The sequence below is a fragment of the Harmonia axyridis genome, chromosome 2 (assembly GCF_914767665.1).
Source record: "Harmonia axyridis chromosome 2, icHarAxyr1.1, whole genome shotgun sequence".
Taxonomy (NCBI): Eukaryota; Metazoa; Arthropoda; class Insecta; order Coleoptera; family Coccinellidae; genus Harmonia; species Harmonia axyridis.
In genome coordinates, this window is record NC_059502.1 from 58,533,317 (window position 1) to 58,556,805 (window position 23,489).

General features: G+C 33.1%; 2 protein-coding genes and 1 long non-coding RNA gene across 3 annotated transcripts in view; 1 reads left to right on the forward strand and 2 right to left on the reverse strand.

Annotated features, from left to right (window-relative positions):
• Nucleotides 1-23,489, reverse strand: part of LOC123674010 (cysteine-rich PDZ-binding protein) — a 30,465-nt gene that overhangs the window by 4,030 nt on the left and 2,946 nt on the right. The window lies entirely within an intron of this gene.
• Nucleotides 7,495-22,589, forward strand: LOC123674006. The gene is made up of 3 exons (XM_045608805.1): nt 7,495-7,999; nt 8,656-8,793; nt 21,648-22,589. Exons 1-3 carry the CDS (start codon nt 7,760-7,762, stop codon nt 22,347-22,349), a joined length of 1,080 nt encoding a protein of 359 aa, XP_045464761.1. The 5' UTR covers nt 7,495-7,759; the 3' UTR covers nt 22,350-22,589.
• Nucleotides 13,457-13,836, reverse strand: LOC123674011. Its single transcript, XR_006746570.1, has 2 exons — nt 13,780-13,836; nt 13,457-13,693 (listed from the first exon to the last, which is right to left on the reverse strand). It is a non-coding gene; the product is annotated as an uncharacterized LOC123674011 (long non-coding RNA).

The window sequence follows — 23,489 nt, forward strand, 5'->3', positions numbered from 1 at the left end:
GGAAGTCAGAAGAACAATTAACCAGTTTTCCAATTACTAACTTTAATTTGATTGGAAGTTTCTGTAGACCTGAGGGAAGTCATGGTGGATCAGCTTTATATTTTCAAAAAAACATCAAAGGAAAAACAAGAAAACAACTGCAAAAATTTTCCAAGTGTGGAGAGTTTGAATGTGCAGCTGGAGAGTGGACCACAAAAAAGAGACAGTTCATAATTCTGTCAATATATAGACCTCCAAATGGTAGTATAAAAACTTTCCTGTCCGCAATGGAAAAAGTTTTGGAGAAAATTCATCAAGAAAATAAGGAGATAATAGTAGCAGGTGATTTCAATATTGAACTATTAAGACCAAATAATAATAATAATAATAATAATAAGTTTATTCATCCATTAAGACACCATACAAAAGGTATATAGGATAAGTCAACATGAAAAAAAAAAAAAAAAAAAATTACATAGAAGCTTAAATCTAAGACAAAGTATCAACACAATATTCCCCAACTGAATAATAACATTTTTTCAACAAAATTTCCTTTACTTCAAGTTTGAATTTACGCAAGTCCAGTGATTTCACAGAAGATGGTAAGTGATTGAATAACTTTATGCTCTGATAAAGTGGAGAGCATTCAAATTTGTGAGTTCGGTGCTTAGGCACTAAAAGAATCTGTGAATTCCTGGTCTTGTATTCATGGTTGCTGGATAGTCTTGTCCAGTTTTTTTCATTTTCTTTTGCATACACAAGACATTTCAAAATATAAATGCAAGGTAAGGGCAATAACCTATTTGCATTAAATACTGGCCGACAACTTGTTCGAGAACTCAAATTAAATATTTTTCTTATTATTCTTTTCTGTGCGATAAAGATTCTTGAGATATCTACACAGCTGCCCCACAAAATAATATTGTATGTTAAATGGCAATAAACCAGGCTATAATAAATGTCTAATAGTGAACCAACAGGAAGTACATTTTTAACTCTTAGTATTGCAAAAAAAGTGGTGTTGAGTTTTTTGCAGAGATAATCAACATGGGTAGTCCAACTTAGATTTCGGTCTATATAGACACCCAGGAATTTGGTACATTCACTTGGAACAATGATGTCCTCCATATAACGAATTCTCAAATTACCCCTCTCGAAATTTTTCAGGCCGAAGTAAACACATACCGTCTTATCTACATTCAACATCAACCTATTCGAGTGACACCAATTCACAAACTGTGTTACAAGGGTCTCACAAGCTACTTGTAATTCCCCACAGCTCCGGGCCGAAATGACAACCGAAGTGTCATCCGCAAACAGTGTCAGCAACAGGCACGTTAAATGATGAGGCAAATCATTTATAAATAATAGAAACATTAACGGTCCCAGCACGGAGCCCTGGGGAACGCCAAGATCTACACCATACTCTTCCGAAAAACGATCATTCACTCTAACCGACATGGTTCGATCCTCGAGAAAACTTCTAAGCCATTCCAAAAATATCCCCCTGAATCCTAAACTATAACATTTGTCTAGAATGAACTGGAAGGAAAGTGTGTCGAAAGCACAGGAGAGATCAAAAAAATAAACCCGCTACACAAAAGTTGTTATCCAGACACTCGTAAACAGATTCTACAAACGAAAGTGCAGCTGTCTGGGTTGACCGACCAGTACGAAAACCATGCTGAGCCGAATTGAGCAATTTGAATTTATCCAAATAATCCATTATTCTAGTGAGGACAATCTTCTCGAAAACTTTGGAGAATACACTAAGTAGAGATATAGGCCGGTAATTTGTTATCTCATTCACGTCACCCTTTTTGTAAATGGGAACAACTATTGATTTTTTCAAAATTTTAGGAAATATACCTGTACTGATGGAAAGGTTTATTAAGTGAGCAAAGTGTTCACAAACAACGTCAGCAACTGATTTCAAAATTTGAACCGAAATGCAATCAACACCAGTGCTTTTTTTATTTTTTAACTTTTTTATTGTTTCCAACACCTCATGCTTAGAAACGGGATAGAAAAAGAAATTGTTGCATAATAATGGTGAAGTAGTGCAAGAAACCGATAGATCACTATCATAACATGAATTTAACTTATATCTTGCTACTGAAGAGAAATAACGACCGAATATATCAACCAACTCAATTGGATCGTCATGTGTTATTCCATTGATATTAATACAAATAGGATTACTATTTTTTATGCCTCTTGTTGTTAAAGTATTTACCAAGCTCCAAACGGTTTTGGCTTTGTTGTCTGATTTTTCAATCATCGAACAATGAAAACTGAGTTTGGTTGTTTTTATGAGCATGTTATGTTGTTTTTTGCTCTTCTATATAATTCAAGAGTGTCTGGCGAACTTATATTCTTGTAAAGCCAGTATAAATTATCTAAATTCCGCTTGCTACTTTTAATTTCAGTGGTAACCCACTTTTTCCTATTATTGCCTGAATACTGTCGCATAAGAGGACAACACTGCTCCAAGTGATACTGCATTATGTTACTGAAGCTTTGAAAACACAGATCAACGTTGGGTTCCAAATAAAGTTCATCAAAACATTCAGCAGAAATACAGGACACCAAATCGGACAAGTTACTCTGACTGATATTACGTACCCACCTGAACTCTGGTGTTTGTTTTTTAAGGAAGCCAGAACTTAAATGTAGAAAGATGGCTCTATGATCACTAATATGCGCCTCGAATACTGTTGATTTATAATTTTTTAGTTCGGTATTGGTGATGACATAATCTACTTTTGAAACAGAAGTGTTCCCATTTATATTGGTGAATACTCTAGTAGCCACCATTGAAGTTACCCCTAGTCCGAAGCAGAGCAACAAATCAGTTAATTTCTTATTTTTACAATCCTGCCTGAAATAATCAATATTAAAATCTCCGCATAGAAAAATAAAATCTACAACATTGAAACAGGCCTGCAAGGCATAATGCAATTTATCAAAAAATAGATCAATATCCCCATTACAGGGTCTATATATGCTTAAGATACCCAACCGAGCATTCCGAAAAGATACCTCGATTCCACAAATCTCGATATGCATCTCCTCGGAGAACTCGGATAACAACAAATTTTTAAACATTAAACCTGCTTTACATAACAGCATAGAACCTCCATGCTCTCTGTAGGAACGGCAAAAAGAATCAGCCTGTATATAGCCCGGTATAACCATTGCACCAATACTATCCTTGTTGCACCAATGTTCCACTACACTAATAACATCAGGATTTTTTTCCTCGAATAGTATTTCCAGGTTTTCCAATTTATTGGAGATGCTCTGTACATTCAGCTGCATTAGTTTGAAGTCATCAGCAATTGAACGGTTTTGTACCAGGTTTAATTCTTGTTTTCTAGATTCATTTTTCTTCTGTGAAAAAAATGATGAACATTTACTTTGTTGGGCCAGTTTGAACCATCGAGTGCTTTTTTGTATTCTGAGCTGGGAATGAGTACTTTAAATGAAGAATAAGCGTCAGGAAAACGCGAAGACAGCTTTTCACATTTCACGACAGAGAAATTCTGCTTCAAAAATGTTTGCAATTCCTCAGCAGTGGTATCTGGTCTTAAATTAGATACATGTAAAGCTTTATAGCTCTCTACGCCCTCTATAGAAGACGAACCAGAATAACTGCCTACAACTAGAGTTTTTCGTCTTTTACGGTTTGTTTTTTTATTGTTGACTAATTTCCATTCTGTATCATCTTTATGCACTCGGTTTGGAACTTGAACATCTACTTTCTCAACCGAATTCAAATTTTCTGTCAGTTTTTGAATTTTTTGGGCGCCTATTATCGCCGACTTAACTTGCTCCTGCGTGAATTGATTCCGGTCATCATGTTTTCGTTCTGACGGAACACTTGTTGAAGGTCCCGCAAGCGCAACGTTCGGGGAGGAAGGTAGACACTTCGGATCACCAGTTGCAGTATTCGTTGATGGAACGATTGTATTCTTTGACATCCTCGTATTATCGATACTAACATATCGCTTATCAGTAGACAACTTTTTATTCAAGTTTCTTATAAAGATGCATCTGAGTTACTTAATCTGATGGAATCTTTCAATCTCAATCCAGTCATTAACCAGGATACAAGAGTTACTGATAGATCAAATTCATCCATTGACAATATTTTCACAAATATCTCTGATTGGGAAAGTTCTGTGTTCAACATTCATGTATCAGATCATAAAGCACAAAAGCTCAGTTTCTTAATAGAAATAGAGAAAAATAATAATCTTAGGTTCTGTCGATTTTATGGTCTGCAAGAAAAAAAGACATTCCTGGAGGAATTATTTAGTCAGAGCTGGGAGCTTGTAAGAGAAGTAGACACACAAAATGTTGATGAGCAATGGAATATTTTTATGTCGGACTTTACGAATATATTCAATAAAAACTTCCCAAAAAAACTGTCAATGAACAAAAAGCATTTGAGCAAGTATAGATCACCTGAAATTGAAGAAATAAAAAAGAGACTAGATATTCTTTTGATTATGAGTAACGCTAGTAAACAACACATGGATCTGTACAGAAATACAAAGAAAGAATATGACCACGCACTGAAAAAACAGAGAACAAAATCTTATGAGGAACGGGTGATTAGATCTGACAATAAAAGCAAGACTATGTGGCAAATCTGCAAGGAAATATCAGGTACAATAAAAAATCAAGAAAATTATCAGCTAGAAGGAACCCCAGAAGAAATTGCAGAAAATTTAAATATACACTTCAACAATACAGTAACTGATATATTGAAAAACTTACCCACAATATCTATAAATTATTCCCACATGAAGTATATCGATAAATCTTTTTATTTGAAACCTACCACTCCTACAGAAGTTGAAAATTTAGGTAAATCGATTAAAAACAAATTCAGTAGTGGTGATGATGAAATCCCGATTATGATAGTCAAACTAGCATTGCCAGCAGTTAGCAAAATCATGTCATATATAATAAACAACTCATTCAAATATGGTATTTTTCCTGAGAGTCTAAAGATGGCATTAATAAAACCCATCTTCAAAGAAGGTCATCCAGAAATCTTAAGCAACTACAGGCCCATTAGTCTACTACCAGCTTTCTCTAGAGTTTTTGAAATGCTGGTATCTGCAAGAATCATTAATTTTTTCAATGAAGAAGAACTATTCAATCACACTCAACACGGATATTTACATGGACGATCGACACAAACAGCCATCTTTCAGTTTGTACAGCACATCTTGGAATTACTCGAAGACAAAAAAATGGCATTGGGAATATTCTTGGACATTTCCAAGGCCTATGATTCATTGAATATGAAATATTTGCTTAAAAAACTGGAATTTTATGGTGTACGAGGAAATGCAAATGATTGGCTGAAATCCTACATGTCTAATAGAAAACAAAGAGTTACCTTCACAAAAGACAATATTACCAGCAAATCGAAAATACTAACAAGAACGATAGGAATAGATCAAGGAAGCGTCATTGGAACATTACTCTTCATAATTTACCTGAATGACTTGGGAAACATAATTCAAAATAGTGAAGGAAATATTGTCAATTTCGTCGACGACACGAATTTACTTACTGGTGCAGAAGATTTTGAAGAGCTGACAAGAAGAGCAAGTCACATTTTTGTAAAGTCAAAAACATGGTTCGATCAAAATAATCTAATATTAAATGAAAATAAATCAAAAGTCCTGCTATTTGATACAAATAGATCAAAAAAAGAAAAGTCAGATAATATTGCTTTGTCACAATTTAATTTCAAAATATCTGAGTCAGTAAAGTTCCTTGGCATATATATTGATCGATTCTTGAACTGGCGCCAGCATACGGAAATTATTTGTAGAAGATTAAGTAAAATTTGTTTTGCACTTAGATCAATTACAGAGTATATGAGTGAGAATACCTTGAGAATTATATATTTTGGAAATTTCGAAAGCACTCTCAAGTATGGTATTATTTTTTGGGGAAATAATGAAAATTTAGAAAACATATTTTTAATTCAGAAAAGAGCTATACGTATTATTTGTAAAATGGGTTATAGAGAATCATGTAGGGGAAAATTTAAAATTAAGAATGTTTTTACGGTATGTGGTTTATACTTGTTTGAATGTTTAATGTTTTTATATAAGAATAAGCATAAATTCTCAGTTGAAAATCCCACTAGTTATAATACCAGAAACCTAGATATAAATTTTCCAACTCATAGACTTACATTAACTGAGAAATGTCCTTCTTATGTGGCTATCAAAACTTTTAATAAATTGCCAAATGAAATAAAATGTATAACACATTATAAAACATTCCGAAATAGGGTAAAACATCTGCTTATTGGTTTAGAACCATATAGCTTAAGAGAATATTTTGATCGAGCTGGATAAAGCTCAGAATTTTGACGTCATTTCATTTACATTGTTAGTTTTAGTTTCATACTGTAACTTTGAATTTACTTGAAATAAAGAAATATTATTATTATTATTATTATTATCAACATTTTTCAAAGATATTCCTTAAATTTTTTCATCTCTCGGTTGAACAGCCCTATTACCCAATATTAATTTCTCCAAACTGCAGGTCACTTCTATAGGGTGTTTTTTTTCGAGGTATATAACTTTAAGTTGGCATTACTGTTCAAGATGGCGACCGATTTAACAGCTGTCAAGTGATTTATTCTCAGTTTGGTTTGGCAATTCATCATGAATAGACTCACGCCTGAACAACGCTTGCAAATAGTGCAATTTTATTTTGAATATAATGGTTCTGTGCGGAATACGTATCGCGCACCACGTCCATTTTATTTTGTTTAGCGATGAAGCGCACTTCTGGTTGATGGCTAAGTCAACAAACAAAACTGCCGCATTTGGAGTGAAGCAAATCCTCAAGTGTATGTCGAAACACTGTTACATCCAGAAAAACTGACTGTTTGGTGCGCTTTATGGGCTGGTGGAATCATTGGTCCCTACTTCTTCAAAAACGATGATAGTCAGAACGTTACAGTCAATGGTGATCGGTATAAAGCAATGATTACTAACTTTTTCATTCCTGAATTGAACAACCATGATATCCAGGAGCTGTGATTCCAACAAGACGGCGCAACATGTCACACAGCTCGTGCCACAATCCATTTATTAAAAGATACGTTTGGTGACCGCCTAATTTCACGTTTTGGACCTGTGAATTGGCCTCCAAGATCTTGTGATTTAACACTGCTAGACTACTTCCTGTGGGGCTATGTAAAGTCATTGGTCTATGCGGATAAGCCACAAACCCTTGACCATTTGGAAGACAACATTCGCCGTGTTATTGCCCATATACAGCCACAAATGTTGGAAAAAGTCGTCGAAAATTGGACGTCCAGATTGGACTACATTCGAGCCAGCCGTGGCGGTCATATGCCAGAAATCATATTTAAAATGTAATGCACAAGATTATCTTGCGGATAAATAAAATTCATGTCAATCGAATAATCCATCGTTGTTTTATTGCAATTTAAAGTTCTCTAGCTCTAAAAAAAACTCCCTTTATTAGGGCGACAAATTGGGTTACTGCCTAGAGCGGCACTTTGGCTAGCGACGGCCCTGCGTTGTGGCGATGCGAACTGGCCCCTGGCAGGGAGATCGTAAGGGACATCCAACCTATTTAGTGAGAAATGGTGGGGGAAATGCTTCACCAGGCGGATCGCTTTGTCTGCAGTTGTATGTTGTATCCATATTGACCACGTGTTCGCACCTGACGTTGTTTCGATTTGATTCGATATTCTCGATTTGATATGACGTCATCTGCAGAGGTAATTGAAATAGAAGTTCTGACAGAAATGTTAGAGATGTTTAAATCAAATACACTATTGTGGGACACTTCTCATTCATTATATTTGAATAAAAACGCGAGAAACCAAGCGTTTGCCGGCTTGCTTGACGTGTATAAGAGAATAAAACCGGAAGCAACAATACGAGATGTCAAGAAAAAAATAGAGAATATGAGAACCACATACAAGAAAGAGCTGAAAAAGGTAAGTGTAACTACTTTCTTATTGACTATACGCTCTATTAGTGTGACGTCACACACCGCCATTTTTGGTTCTCCTGTCAGTGTTCGGAATCCAAACAAATAAATTGTCATTCAAATTAGTACGGTGTCGTTGAAGGAATTGGCTTATTTTCAAAAATAAGAGTATTTGAGGAAGGATTTCAATATTAATTGATAGACAGAAAGAACGAGGTTAATACTAGTAAGTTTAAATCCTGTATCATTCCCCAGATTTTGTAAAAAGCTGTGTTTATTAGTTGAACTTGAAGTTCGAACTTACTGGCATTAATATCGTTCCTTCTGCCTATCAATTAATAGTAAAATCGTTCCTTAAATAATCTTATTTATCAAAATAAGCCAATTTCTTCAAGGAAAACGTTCTGATTTGAATGAAAATTAGTTTGTTTGGATTCCGAACACTGACAGGAGAACTAAAATGGCGGTGAATGACGTCATCACTAATAAAGCGTTTTGGTAGGTTTGTTATTACATGTGCGAATGTAAATAAACTAACCTACCTGTACTCCATCTAATTATCCCAGTGGCGGATCATGAGGGGGTTAAGGGGGTAGTTATTATTTTCTTGACTTTACGTACAACTTGTGAAAAATTAATTGAAGCAAATGTGCATTTCTCTAGGTCAAAAGGATTGGTTCAGAATCAAAAGAACAGTACGTGCCTACTCTTTGGTATTACGAGCTCATGCTTTTTTTGGATAAACAAAAAATGATACGGTCTCGTACGGAGACAATGGAAGAAGACGACGAATGCGATACGGTAAGTTATTTATTATTATATAAATTATTTATTTGCTTTATTTTTAATTATCTGCATGCTCTTCTAATTAAAATGAAATCGGTTAAGTAAGTATTCAAACAAGAACTAAGCTTATTTTTTATAATGGGCAAAAAAATGGTTTTCCTTTAAGAAATCGAGTTTCGTTTTATGGTAAGTTGTCATCAATTTACAAAAGATGTTCAACACAATATATCCTTCCAATTTTTAATTTAAAATTTGGTAAAAAAAGATTTTCTTTATTTCGAGTATCATACTGGTGTATGATAGGATTTTTATATATCAGTGTAGTTACTTCCAGTATATAACGGGTGTTTTTTTTCGAGTTATATAACTTTAAGTTGGCATTACTGTTCAAGATGGCGACCGATTTAACAGCTCAAGCAGTGTGACCATCTATAGTAGAAATCTACTATAAACTATAATAGTAGATTTCAGGCCACCCATAGTAGATAAATTTTTCATAGTAGATTATAGTAGATTTCTGCTTCGTTTGTCTGTTAGGTACTAGATGGCACTATTCGCAATCTGAGCCTGAATTTCACGGTTTCAAAATTTTGAAACCACCAAAATTCAGGCAGGGGCGGATCCAGGCGATGTTTGAGGGGGGGCCATAGAAAGTCACAGCTCATATAGGTTAGCAAAATGGCGGAATTTTTTTGTTGGTACCTACTGTACTGTGTTTTTTTCATAGAAAGATGTATTTTTGTAAATCATATCATATTCAGTTTCCAAAATTTTTAGATTAAAAAAATTTCACATATTTCATTAACATATGTGAATTTATTTCACAAGAAAACTCAGGCGCATGGAAGTATAAGGAGTAGTAAAAATAAATCCATTATTTTTGCATGAAGAACAAGGCTTCAATTACCATAGTTAGAATGATCCAATTTAGGTCAAATATCCGCTGTTTCGTTTGATAACTACAGTTCCAAGTTAACAGTTGTGCCTTAGGGGAGCAGCTCTTCGTAGATAATTCTCTTCCAATCTCACTAAACACACAGCAAAATCTTCTCGACCGTTTCCGATGGCTCACCACGTTTGGACCACGACCGTTTTTGCTTGACTTTGTCGTAAATGATCCACTTTTCATCACCAGTTACCAAGCGTTTCAAAAATGGGGCGATTTTGTTGCGATTCTGCAGTGGAAAATCGGTCCATGTGGTGTTTTGCGATAATTCATGTGGATCCCATACATCTAGCATCTTCTTGAGATCAGCCTTATGCAAAAAGTGTTCCAAACAGTTCATTGTGCACTCTTAAGCTCTTGAGCAATCGAAACAGGACTCGACAATGTCCATGATTTTATCTACAGGGTGAGTCTTTGACTTGTACATATATTTCAACCGAAGATTCCTGAGGTCAATAGAAACCCTTTTTTCATTTACCATTTTTTCCGATTCGGCCCGGTTAAAAAGATACAGGCTGTTGAAAATCGATAAAAAAATGTCATTTTCCATTATATCTCGGAAATGGTTGTATAGAAAAAAATGAATTTCGGGATATAGTTTTTCATGTATGTGATGAATCTTCTCCGTACACAAAATTGTATCCACATCTCCCCGTTTCTTCATTATGAACACTTCATCCTATAAAAATACCAGAAATTCAAAGAAGCGAACTCTTAAAAGTAACTAGGACGTTCATTGAAGGATATTTAGCTAATTTGAAAAATAAAAGTATTCTTCATATTTTCTCGTATATTGAGCCGTTTTCGAGTAATATGTGTTTAAAAAAAAAAAAAAAAAAATCTGTGAAATTCAAAAAATTGGGTACTTTGGCTAATTGCAACTCTGATAGAAAAAACTCACAGAAATGAATATTTGCTACGTTGTCAGGTCAAAAATCATGGATTGAAACACTGAATTTGCATTGACAAGTGAGGGAACCAGCCGACTTAGTTTGAAAATAAAGTGATTTGAATAAGCTCACCCATTGAGAAAATTCAATTCCATGATCACGCAATCTTTGAACAATCCTTACGAAAGTTCTCTCATTTGGCTGTCTCCTATTTGGAAACAGCCTTCCATAAGCTTCTTTAGCTCTTCTCGCTATTTTTCCATTTGTGAAATAGCATTCCAACATATCTACCATCTCCTGGTTAGAATACATTCTGCTAATTTCCACTTAACACACTTCACAAACAAACACTTCACACTAAACAAACACCTTACACTAAACACACTTAACACTTAACAAGTTGTACGCACTTAGGTAACACTTAACAAACTAAATACACTTAATACTTATCATTTACATTAAACAAAGCAACAGAAATCATGATACCATAAATTCGAATTTCAATTGTTTTCGGATCATTCTATGCGCATGACCGATCAACATAGAAGAATCTCTAATAATTTTTTAAACAAACCATCAAATTTATGAATTAATAAATTTATTTTATTATGAATTTCATTAAATGTAATAATTAGTATCATCCGAAATGTTAAATCGAATTTTGTATAATAAAATAAGTCATAATATGCTAGATTACCGTATGTTATGAACGATTTGAACTATTGCGCATGGCCTCAGAGATTATTACTCTATGCGCATGGCCAAACTGAAAATTTGAGAAATCTCCAAGAATTGTGGTTATGTTTGGGCAAACAAATGGAATAATTCGATATTTGATTCGAAAATATTTTATGTTTCAATAAGAAACAACATAGTTCGGCGTAAGTAAGTTACTAAGTTATATAATATAAATAATATATTGAATAATTATTGTATTTTTTCAGATCTCCTAATAATTCATCGAATCATTCAGAAAAACACCATAATGAATTTAATTGGACGACGATTTTCCTTCGTGATTTATTTCGTGAAGATGATTGCCCACTAGATACAGAGAAGTTTCAGATGACCTGTATTTAAAGGGAATCTTGAACCCCTTCAAATTAAATCCAACCGAAAACAGTTTGCTGTGAGGTGTTCATGATTTCCATTTAATGAATGGAAAAGTAAATTGATTAATTGAAATAACCAAAAATCTACAATACAATGATTCTGTTGATAAATTCAACTACTTGAATAAGTGAAGCACTAGTTCTGTAATGAATATTTATTCAAACTTCATACTCATCGATGTACTGAAAAATAATTTCAAAGTCACTGATTTCACCATTAACGCAGATCCTATCCTATTATCTAGTACATGTACTGATCCAATCCATATGTTTCAGAAGAAATTTTGTGGAAATCAGCAGTGTATTATTATTTATCAATAGCTATTGATATTTTAAGGCATATACATAGTTTGTAGTTACTGTCCTTGGTTTATAGATATAATAATATAATGAATACATCTGAGATCAGGAATCATTGAGAATTAATTCGAATAATGGCAGGCCTAATTTAATAAATATTGGCTAAATATTGAATGTTTTTTATTTCGCACAATCCATCTGAGGCTAAATGAACCTACGTAAGAAGTATAAGAGTAAAATATGTTAAACCTGGTTATTTATAAATTAAATGAAAATAAAGACAATTTATTATTATGGTAGTTTGTACTTCAATCCTGTTTTTTGATATGCATTTTTTTGTTTCAGTAATGAAAAATCTTTATTTCAAATTGCTTTGAATGTTGTATACCTACTTTGGGGCACAAGATAAATATTTTTCTATTTTGATTTGAATACTGGATTTATAGTAAAAAAGTGGATTTGGCAATAATACATGATTTTAAGTAACTGTTAATCTTTCGATAAGTTTATCAAAAGCTTCAGTTCATTGAGTACTTTTGAAAAAAAGGTATACCTTACAAGAATTCAAAATTTATTTTACATGTAGTTGATATGTGAAAACAAAAAAAAAAGATTACATAATTGTTGGGAAGTTTCATAATATTTTCAGTTTATCTGTTCGATAACAAACAAGTAAATTTACTTGTACGTTGTACTTCTTTTTTTCTAGCCGAATACTATTTTGCCATCTTCAGGAAAATAAAATTTTCGAAGATGTTGATTATAACATTGATAATATTAAGGAAAGACTAATTGCTTCTTTATCATCGAAAGTACTCGAGAGCATTTTTTGGAGTTACCTATTGGGTATCAAATTTTCAGACAGAATATTGGCATTAGTGAACACTAAGAAGAGAAGGATTTCAAATATTTTCATGATAACAAATTACTGAGCTTTGGCACAGCCCTATAATATGAAGATATTTCATTAAAGTTAATATTCTATTTTGAATTATTCTGATGGAAACTCATTTTCAAATGAATTTTCACAAACTAGGCTCCTTATAAAATAACACCAATCAAGATCTGAAATCCCATTAAAAACTGCTGCTACCAAACATTACTATAATCTTCTTCCAGTCTTCTGAGCTTTCATCGATACATAACAATACATCCTAAAATTTCATTTTTACGTGATAGAATACTTCTATCCATTTGCTATTCGATAATTTCATCCTTGAACATTTGATTGACATACTTTTAAGAGGACCAAAATTGTTTTAACGTGAAAATAAATAAAAAACTTCAGTGAGTTGAAAGAAGCAGAATAGTGGATATTCATATTGAATACCACCATTTCATTTTTAATACAAAAATCAAGATCAATAATGGAATATTGAAGATTCATGGAACTTATAAGCTTCTAGGATGAAAATTGAAAAAAAATTCAATTCCTTCTGGAAATTACTTATTCCTCCTCATACTACTGTTATTTTTAACAAGATAAAATCGGAATTTTTCCATCACAAAATTACCTCTGTGTGATACAGAGGTGATTCCATCTTCCACATAAATCCATTCATGAAACTGCCTTTTCATTTTCGAGCTAGGTTATTGCGTAGGTACTTAGATAAAGTAATCTGGGTTCATTCAATCCAAAATGCAAGCGTTCTTACACTTCTTGCTACCTTAAAAATTTGAAACTTTTCTCACTGATTCCATGATAATAAGAATTCAAATTGAACACTGGTTTGAATACCACTTTTTTGCTGACCTCTAGGTAACAAAATATACTCAATTAGCCCAAATTTCTAGTAATGTACAAAACTTCAACCGTTTGTTGGATTTCTTGAATTTTATTGACAAAACATAACATAACGTTTAAACATAACATTACAGATGCGAGATGATTAGTATTCATAGGTACATAGATTTAGCTTATTATTCTGTAGGTTTTTTGTCATTATAGTGTTTTGTGATTGTAAACTCGGCAACGTGGGAAGCCCACAGATAATTATCATATATGTTTATTTACCTATATGAAAATGAAAGGTTATATGAATAGGTAACTCTTGTACGTATGAAACGAAGTGAAAAAGCGAAAATAAATGATTGGATATGAATATCAGATTTAATATGGGTGGTTGCAAGCTGAATTTTTTATTATTATCGAATATAAAATAGATATCAAGAGAAAAATAATCAACATATTTATCTCCCACGAAATTGCTATAACTCATTTATTATATTGAAAATAATACTTCGGTCGCCAAAGGGAATGGAAAAAGTGAGTTTATGCTTGTTTTGCTAATATAGTAACCCATTTCCAAAGTTCAAATGGTATAAATTTATGCTTGGGAAAACTTCAGTGGGCTGATTTCCAGGATCGGCATAGCTCATTATGAAAACTTAAAATGGCCATATCTTTTCAACCGAGCCGAATCGGAAAAAATGGTAAATGAAAAAAGTGTTTCTTTTGACCTCAAGAATCTACGGTTAAAATATATGTACAAGTCAAAGACTCACCCTGTATATTTACGACAATTGGCCTTTCAGTGCGTGGTGTATCTTTGACATCGAAACTATATATATTATCAGGTATAGTATCAGGTCCATAAACACTATTCACATTTTCAGCCGCCTGGCTTGTATTTTTGCCTCTATCCATGGGCGCCCGCAGAAATTTTTCTCAGGGGGGGCAAAATGAAAATAATTGAAAAACAAAAAGGCATCCATGATTGTCGTAGGCGACATCAGTATTCCGTTTCTTTCTATTTCTGTATTTATATTTATCACCAGCGTCTACTCTGAATTTCAAAAGATCACTAAAAGTGGTACAGGGTGGACAAAAATACAATAGTTTCGTGTATGCTCATAAAATAACGCATAATATTCTTTATTAGTTAAATTAACAATATTATCAAAAATACTTATTGTCTAGCGCTAATTGGTTTGAATGTAACACCCTGTAGTTTGTTACATTTTTAGATCAATAAAAATGAGCTGTTCCAAACATGTTTGGTACTTTTGGTCTAGCAGACAGAATATGAAAGAAATTATTTCATATTTTTATACATTTTTATCAATCTAAAAATGTAACAAACTACAGGGTGTTATATTCAAACCAATTGCCGTATTTTTGATAATATTGTTAATTTAACTAATAAAGAATGTTACGCGTCACTTAATGAGCACACACAAAACTATTGTATTTTTGTCCACCCTTTACCAATTGGAATCAACATGTGATACATTTTTGGAATCTGCTCAGCCAGAGTAATCGGAAAATTGAGTCAAAATGGGGGTATTCCATTAAAAAAAAATGACGCTGACGTCATTACTCGAAAGTAATTCACCCTGTATATTAGATTATTATTTTAAAATACGGTAAATTAAAATAAAGAATCGACATGTTTCAGGATTATTTCTTAAAATGGTCTGTTTAGCTGAAAATGAATTTTGTTCCATACTTAACGGTTACGGAAGCAGTGTATAAGATGAATTTATGAACAAATTGACACGCATGGAGTGCTTTCGGTTCCATGATTTTTCTTCACCCAAGAAGTGCTCAACGCGCCTAAAAAAGTTTTTAATTCAAAAAATACCTCTGCCGATTATGGATTATATGTATAGTATGTAATTCCATTGAAAACCGGAAAATAGTTGTGAATCTATTACTTTCCTTTTTTCCTTGACCTCTGGATTGAGAAAGTAATATTGAGGGTGTTGTGCTGAAAAATGAGGCATCCAAAATCTCAGGGGGGGCCCCTGCCCCCCCCTGCGGGCGCCCATGCCTCTATCTAAGAAAAACTATAAAATATAGCGTATTTTTTTTGCTTGTGTTTATCTTTGTGGCGCGCTCAAACTTAACTGAGTCAACTTATCACAAAACTGTCAGAATGATTTTGTAGAGCGAAATCTCGTTTTTATAACGCCATATATAGTGGAATCCGATAGGACTCGTAGAACGCGAGATACTGATAACTAAAGCCATCTATTGGAAAAATAATGGATCCTTTTTTACAGCACTATTAAATAAAAACATATGATCAAATATTAATAAGTCAATAACAAATTCAAGTCTCCTATTTTTTGACTAGCGTATCTTTGTATAATATTTTCAACATTCAGACTGCTGCAAATGGTCCTGTGTATATGCATTAATATCAATCCATTCAACATTTCTAGATCCATTCAACTATTATAGATCACATCCAATCTTTCACCCTTCTAAGTGCCCACGCATTTTTTTCGAAGATTCAGGATACATTTTTATATTTATAAGGTCTGCGAGGGGGGGGGGCATGCCCCCCCCCCTGAATTCAGGCTCAAATTGGTTTCAGTGGTTTGAATTTCAAATGGTTCCTATCGTTTATTCGGTGGATTCCCTTCCTGTGGTAATAACTAATTATTTACGGTACGTTACATAAGAGTTTCAGAGTTCAGATCATTAAGTTTTCGGTATTTGTGATATTTGAAAATTTCGCAAAATGAAAAGAAAATTTGTTCAAAGATATAGATCAGAGTGGGAGCGGAATGAATTATTTTCTTCTTGGTTGTGTATATCAAAAAAGGACAATGAAAGTGCCCACTGCAAAGCGTGTAATTGTAAACTTTTACCCCGCATTGCCTCTTTGAAAGAACATCTAAATTCTGCGAAACATAAAAAATCTATGGAAGGAATTTCCGGATGCTCCCAGGTATGTAATTAATAGGATTCGGATAAATTTTCATTTGCATAACTGCATATTCAAGACATTTTTGAGTTAAATTGTATTTTTATTGAGTAAAACACTTCATTTCAGCTTATATAAGCACAAATGAAATATTTTATTTTTTTTTTAATCATATTGAGATGAATTTCCGTCAAGTAAAGACCGAAAAAAATCAAGAATTACCTGCATATTTCCAAAATAAAATTTGTTCTTAAACATGAACAAATACATTAAAACCGTACGTCGGAAATATATTTGGCAAATCCCAAACAGCTTTTATGACTTTTTATGACCTTTTATCTACCCAACGCAACGCCCATGGAATGCAATATTCGGAGATAAATATATATTCCAATTGCTGCCATTAACAACATCTGGTGAGAAAGATTGTTCACCTGAACAAAAAATCGGTTTTAACCATCAATTTGTTCGTTTGTTGTTTCTCAGAATTTAAAAATATTTCCATCTACTAAATAGGCGCAAATCTATATTTGACAATTTATTACAGCATGTCATGGTAAATTGTTATAGTAAAAATTTATTGCAAATAGACTAATATTAACTTTGAAAAATTTTATATATATTTAAATCTGATGAACTTCTTATTTATTGCATATTTTTTATATTATAGATGTATACTAGCTGACCCGGCAAACTTCGTACCGCCCTATAATCAAGAAATGTCTGTTACCTTTTCATCTGAATTAAGTTAATTTCTTTATTATGTTCGAGCAACACTATGCAGGGGCTTCATTTTTAAACTTAAATGCCTTGCAATATTGACAAATAACGTTCATTGGTCCAATAGCAACGATATGGAGTGTACTGTAGTCAATTTCTTTGTTATAATTAAATGCAGCTCTATAGGGGTTAAACGCAACACTTCTATTTTGTTGGTTCCGGTTCCATCGATTCCGTTCAACTTCATTCCGCGTTTCTTGTTGCTCATCAGTTTGACTTGCTTTTGTATTTCTTTGACTTGCAGCATTACGGGTTCTGCGACTTAAGTTTGTACGTCTAATTGCCGGCATCTTTAGAAACAAAATTCAACAGAAAATAAAAAAAGGAACTTGAAATTATAAACTCTGAATAAGAATTTATCGTACTACAATTATAATATTTGATTGCCATCTTGCAACCTTATTGCGGATCTGTGGATAGATTAAAAACGATAAAAATCGGGATTTAAAAATAGGGGTTGATCGTATAAGAGTGAAAATTGAGAGAGATATGAAATTTTTTATTCTGTCATGACAAATTAAAAATAATTCTTACCAAAAAAATTGAAGTTTATAATTAACAAAAAAAAAAGTGGTTAATCGTAGAGGGATGAAAAATTGAGAGTATAATCAGATTTTTTTTTTAAGTCGACAGAATAAAAAAAAATTTTTTGCCAAAAAATTAAAGTTTATAATTCACAAAAAAATAGGGGTTGATCGTAGAGGGGTGAAAATTGAGAGTAATATGAGATTTTTCATTTAAAGTCATGATAGAATAAAAAAAAATTTTTGCCAAAAAATTAAAGCTTATAATTAACAAATGAAAAATAAGGGTTGAACGTAGAGGGGTGAAAAATTGAGAGTCATATGAGATTTTCCATTATAAGTCATGACAAAATAAAAAAAAATTCTTGCAAAAAAAATAAAACTTTTTAATTACCAAATAAAAAATAAGGGTTGATCGTAGAGGGGTGAAAATTTAGGGTTGCATGTATTTTGTATGATGTATCATAAAAAAATAAAAACAAAAAATTTTGTCTGAAAAATAAAAAAAAAAATTAAGGGGTGGACCACCCTTAACATTTAGGGGGATGAAAAATAGACGTTGTCCGATTCTCCCCCCTGACTAATATCCTCGCTAAGGATCACGAAAATCGGTCTAGCCGTTTCGGAGGAGTTCGATTACGCACCCCGTGACAGAAGAATTTTATATATTAGATTTTGCACTTCTTCAGAATATTTATCAGAAGCCTCGTAATTATTTATTGATTTTCATTGAGATATGGGATTAACATTAATATTTTATAGATCAACAAATATTTCAAGAGTAATTCAATATCCGAAGAAGTAAAAAAAGCTGAAATAAAAATTGTAGCTGCCCTTGTTGAACACAACATTCCGTTCCGTGTCATGGGTCATCTTAGCGAAGTTATGACTAAAGCACCCCGGTTAAGCTAGCAGAACCACTTTCGAATTTTCGATTTTTTTTTTGGCCATAATTTTAGGCTCATTTTAGGCTAATTTATTAACCTATTCAAAAATTTGTTGCTCCTTAATTGTCGGAGAAATCGCTAATCGATATCTTATGGAAAATAGGATAACACCATAATTTTAGGCTCTTTTTAGGCTCACGTTTGAACCCATTAACAAATTTCTGAATATACGTTTTTTTAAAAAACACCTGGGTTCTGCTAGCTTAACGGTTAAGCTAGCAGAACCCAATCGTAAATGAAGACCTCAGAATAATTTGAATACCATAATAATTTTAGGCTCTATTCAAACTGATTAATTACCCTATTCCGAAATTTTTTGCTTCTCAGAATACCGAGAACTCATGAGTTCTACTACTACATTCATGACTCGGTGTTTAATCGAATATTGTCTATGCTCTCATGATATGATAACTGTTTATTTAGTTAATACTCATTCGAATATTCCACCTATGACTGTACTGGATCTTCGTTGATATCTAGCAGAAAAATATGCATAACTATTCAACAGATCTATTTAACGAACAGGTAATATTGTTATCTGATGATGAATGTAAAAAGGTTCGTAATTTTTGAAAAGTCCAAACTCCTGGTTTCTCCGAAAATATTGTCATATTCTTATAATCAAATTGTCGTTTGTAAAATCCTGCAATTTGTTTTATTACATGAGAACCTACAAAATACAATAGATTCTCAAATAGACGCCAGTAAAACCTTCGCTAGGACACTAAAATCTACATAGACCCATTTCAGGTATTTATTTATTTTACTTGGGATACGGAGAAGTACAGATTTCTATACTTTCAAGTTGAATTTGCTAGAAACCCAGAATAATCATGTTTATCAGTTTTTATTGCTCTGAGACTGAAAAACCCAGATCAATTTCCATAAAAACCATCGAAACGATCCAAAATATCCAGATAGCAAAACGATCAGCTTTATGATATCTCATTATTTCAAAAAAATATATATAAATATATATGAATTCGGTTATAAGAGTCTATAATATAAGTATTTAGATTTAAGTATGAGGGTTAAACGACTCTTTTTATTGGGTGGATTTAAGTGAAAGTATGTATATATATATATAGGTATTATAATTAGTTAACCGTTTACTTAATTGATACATTTTTAGTAATTTTGATTTTTCTTTTGGTTGATTATTAAATTTGTCATTTAAAATTGGAATATCATTCCAAGACAAAAATAAACTAAATATATCATATAGATATATTATTGTGAAGGATTAGACACAATAGTTGTCAAATTATTCGATTTATATATAGGTATATTTATATAAAATAAAATTGATAATATTTATAACGATAACAATATATTTTTACCTACAAATATGGCTATGCGCATGCGCAAAGCTGATAGTAGATTTTAGTAGATTTCTGTCATCCTCATAGTAGATTCGCGTTTTAAAAGATGGTCACACTGAGCTCAAGTGATTTATTCTCAGTTTGGTTTGGCAATTCATCATGAATAGACTCACACTGAACAATTTTATTTCGAAAATAATGGTTCTGTGCGGAATACATATCGCGCACTACGTCCATTTTATTTTGTTTAGCGATGAAGCGCACTTCTGGTTGAATGGCTACGTCAACAAACAAAACTGCCGCATTTGGAGTGAAGCTAATCCTCAAGTGTATGACGAAACACCGTTACATCCAGAAAAAACTGACTGTTTGGTGCGCTTTATGGGCTGGTGGAATCATTGGTCCGTACTTCTTCAAAAACGACGATGGCCAGAAAGTTACAGTCAATGGTGATCGGTATAGAGCCATGATTACTAACTTTTTCATTCCTGAATTGAACAACCATGATGTCCAGGAGCTGTGGTTCCAACAAGACAGCGCAACATGTCATACATACAGTTCGTGCCAAAATCATTGTATTGGTAATTTTTAAACCATAAGAGTTAGAAGGTCGGTCAAATAGAGAAAAAGTTGCATGCATAGAAGCATTATCAAGCAGTTCAAACAAATCGAGATTATCAGGGCCGGTTATTGAGATATCATAAAAAAAGTAAATTCTGTCATTTTGATTTTTCTTTTTTTCCGACCCAAAGAAATTTGGATAAGGGTCAAAATCACCTGAAAATCAACTTTGAATCACATTGTATGATATATCGTTGAATTCAGCGTTAAAAGTTATTTTGAAAAGTGTCATAAAATATACAGGTCCGTATTGAAAAAAATGAGGTTGAGGGTGGCCCAGAGAGCACGAAACGTTGGATACGAAATCTGATTATGTCAAATTGAGAACAATTTACTGTCGAATAAAAAATTCCTGAAACATTTTTTGATAATATTTGAAATAAATTGGGAAAAAAAGAAAAATCAAAATGACAGAATTTACTTTTTTTATGATATCTCAATAACCGGCCCTGATAATCTCGATTTGTTTGAACTGCTTGATAATGCTTCTATGCATGCAACTTTTTCTCCGTTTGACGGACCTTCTAACTCTTATGGTTTAAAAGTTACCAATACAATCCCATTGAAAAAGTGGCCACCCTGTATATATAATATTTTTATAACTCTCATAACTTATACTGAATGACACACATCGGAAGATAAGTTGATGTATCTAAAAAAGTAGAGCTGATAGAGAAAAACGAATTGCATGTTCAGATTTACCGTCCCAAATATAGTCCTGTAATCAATGATCCCTTTTCATTCAAATTAACGATACTCATTTTGTTTGTAGATTATGGATGATACAGAAGATTATGCCCCGGACGAGCGACTAACCGGAGGCCCAGCTGCTACCCTTCAGCCGTATAGCGATCCATTCAACCCTTCATCAACTCCTGCTTCTGGCTCAGTTTTATCAAATGCACCACCAAAGATTTTTCCTTCAACAAACATACCCAACCCTGCAAAAAAGACAAAGATGTCACTGAAGGACAAACGAGATGCACTAATTGACGCTGCCCAAGCCTTACTTCAAGGCTCCGGTAACCAGTTCGATTCTTTTGGAGTTAATGTTGCCCAACAGTTGCAAATGTTAACGCGAGACCAGCAGGCCATTGCTCAAAAACTATTCTCCGATGTGCTGTTTCTTGGAAAGTTCGGCAAACTGACACCGACAGCTTCAGTTTTACCAACATCTCCAGGCGCCTTACCCATGCCTGTTTGTGGTCCATCTCCCGCTGTACCTTTTTCGTGTTATTCACAGCCCTTTGAACGTTTCAATCAGGAATACGACAGATTTGCTAGTGACTCGGATCTTGCTTCCCCACCGATGTCTTATCACGGATCTACGTCATCACTGACAATCCCTTCTCCAGGACCCAGGATCATTCCCTCCACCACGCCACAAGAGGATCATTCAACATCAACTCATAACCTTATCAAAATTGAAGAATATGATATTAAGGAATGCATCAAACCACAAATTTCTGAATAATCTCACTGATTTGTTATTGTTTATGTTTTCTTGTTTCCTATTTTTTTTAACATCGTTTGTATACTTATCCATCATTTTTCTATAATACAAATAAATTAGTCCATTGGTAACACAACAACAAAAAATTTTTTTTTGGTGCCTGGGATTTTAGAGCTGATATTAACTATATTTGGGATGCTTAATTTGTACATGCAATCTATTTTTCTCTATCAGCTCTACTTTTTTAGATACATCAACCAATGGAAGCAAATAAACTTTATTATTATTATAATGTGGGTTTCATTCAGTAAATTCATTTATGAGAGTTCTAAAATTATTATATATTCATTAATGTAGGTACAGTGGTTTTATTGTCAGTCGGTAATTGAGTAAATTCCAGGTGAATCTATAAATAATGGAATAATGGCCTATCAGGTGCCTGAATCTACCATTCTTTTCTCAAGAAGACAATCTTATAATAATAATAATAAATTACCTTCATTAAAGAAAATAAAAATTCATATCAAGAGGCGAAGTTTAGTATAGCTACTTTTACTCAACCTCTTAAAAAAAAAACAAAAATTTGTAATAACAAAAAAAAAAGAAGTACAATTCTTGAGAATAATTTGATAAACTGAACATAAAATAATATTCTGTTAACATCAGGAAAAAAAATATATTCATATTACATATGCAAACTTATTCACACTGCAATTGCAACAGTAATTTTTTTTAAATTTGGATTTAAGAACATCTCTGAACGTGTTCTGTAACTCAAAGGAACTGAGTTATAAACAGTGACTGCGTTGTAAGTGAAACCTCGACTCGAAACGGAATCTTGGAAAATCTAGAGTATGGGAATGACGTATACAACGTTCATGCAAACCTCCCCTGTACATGAGTCTCTCCTTAAGGTAGGGTGGAGCAGAGGTCGTAAGGACACAATAAACCAGCGAGCTCAAATGATATCTATACAAGTTACCCGCCCTGAGCCAACCAAGTTCATTTATTTTGGCTGATACTCGATCATATTCACGGAGGCCAAAAATAAATCTGCAGCAGTAATTTTGGATCAGCTGAAGACGATTTTTTGTTGTCTGAATCAAAAAAAATCTTGTATTCTATCACGAAACTAGGGGACTCATGAAAGAAATAGGACTT

Bases quoted from the DNA above. Each gene is read 5' to 3' on its own strand.
- LOC123674006 (XM_045608805.1), top strand. From the start codon at position 7,760: ATGACGTCATCTGCAGAGGTAATTGAAATAGAAGTTCTGACAGAAATG. The intron at 8,000-8,655 runs GTAAGTGTAACT...GCATTTCTCTAG, and splicing joins ACAAGAAAGAGCTGAAAAAG to GTCAAAAGGATTGGTTCAGA. The intron at 8,794-21,647 runs GTAAGTTATTTA...TTTTGTTTGTAG, and splicing joins AAGACGACGAATGCGATACG to ATTATGGATGATACAGAAGA.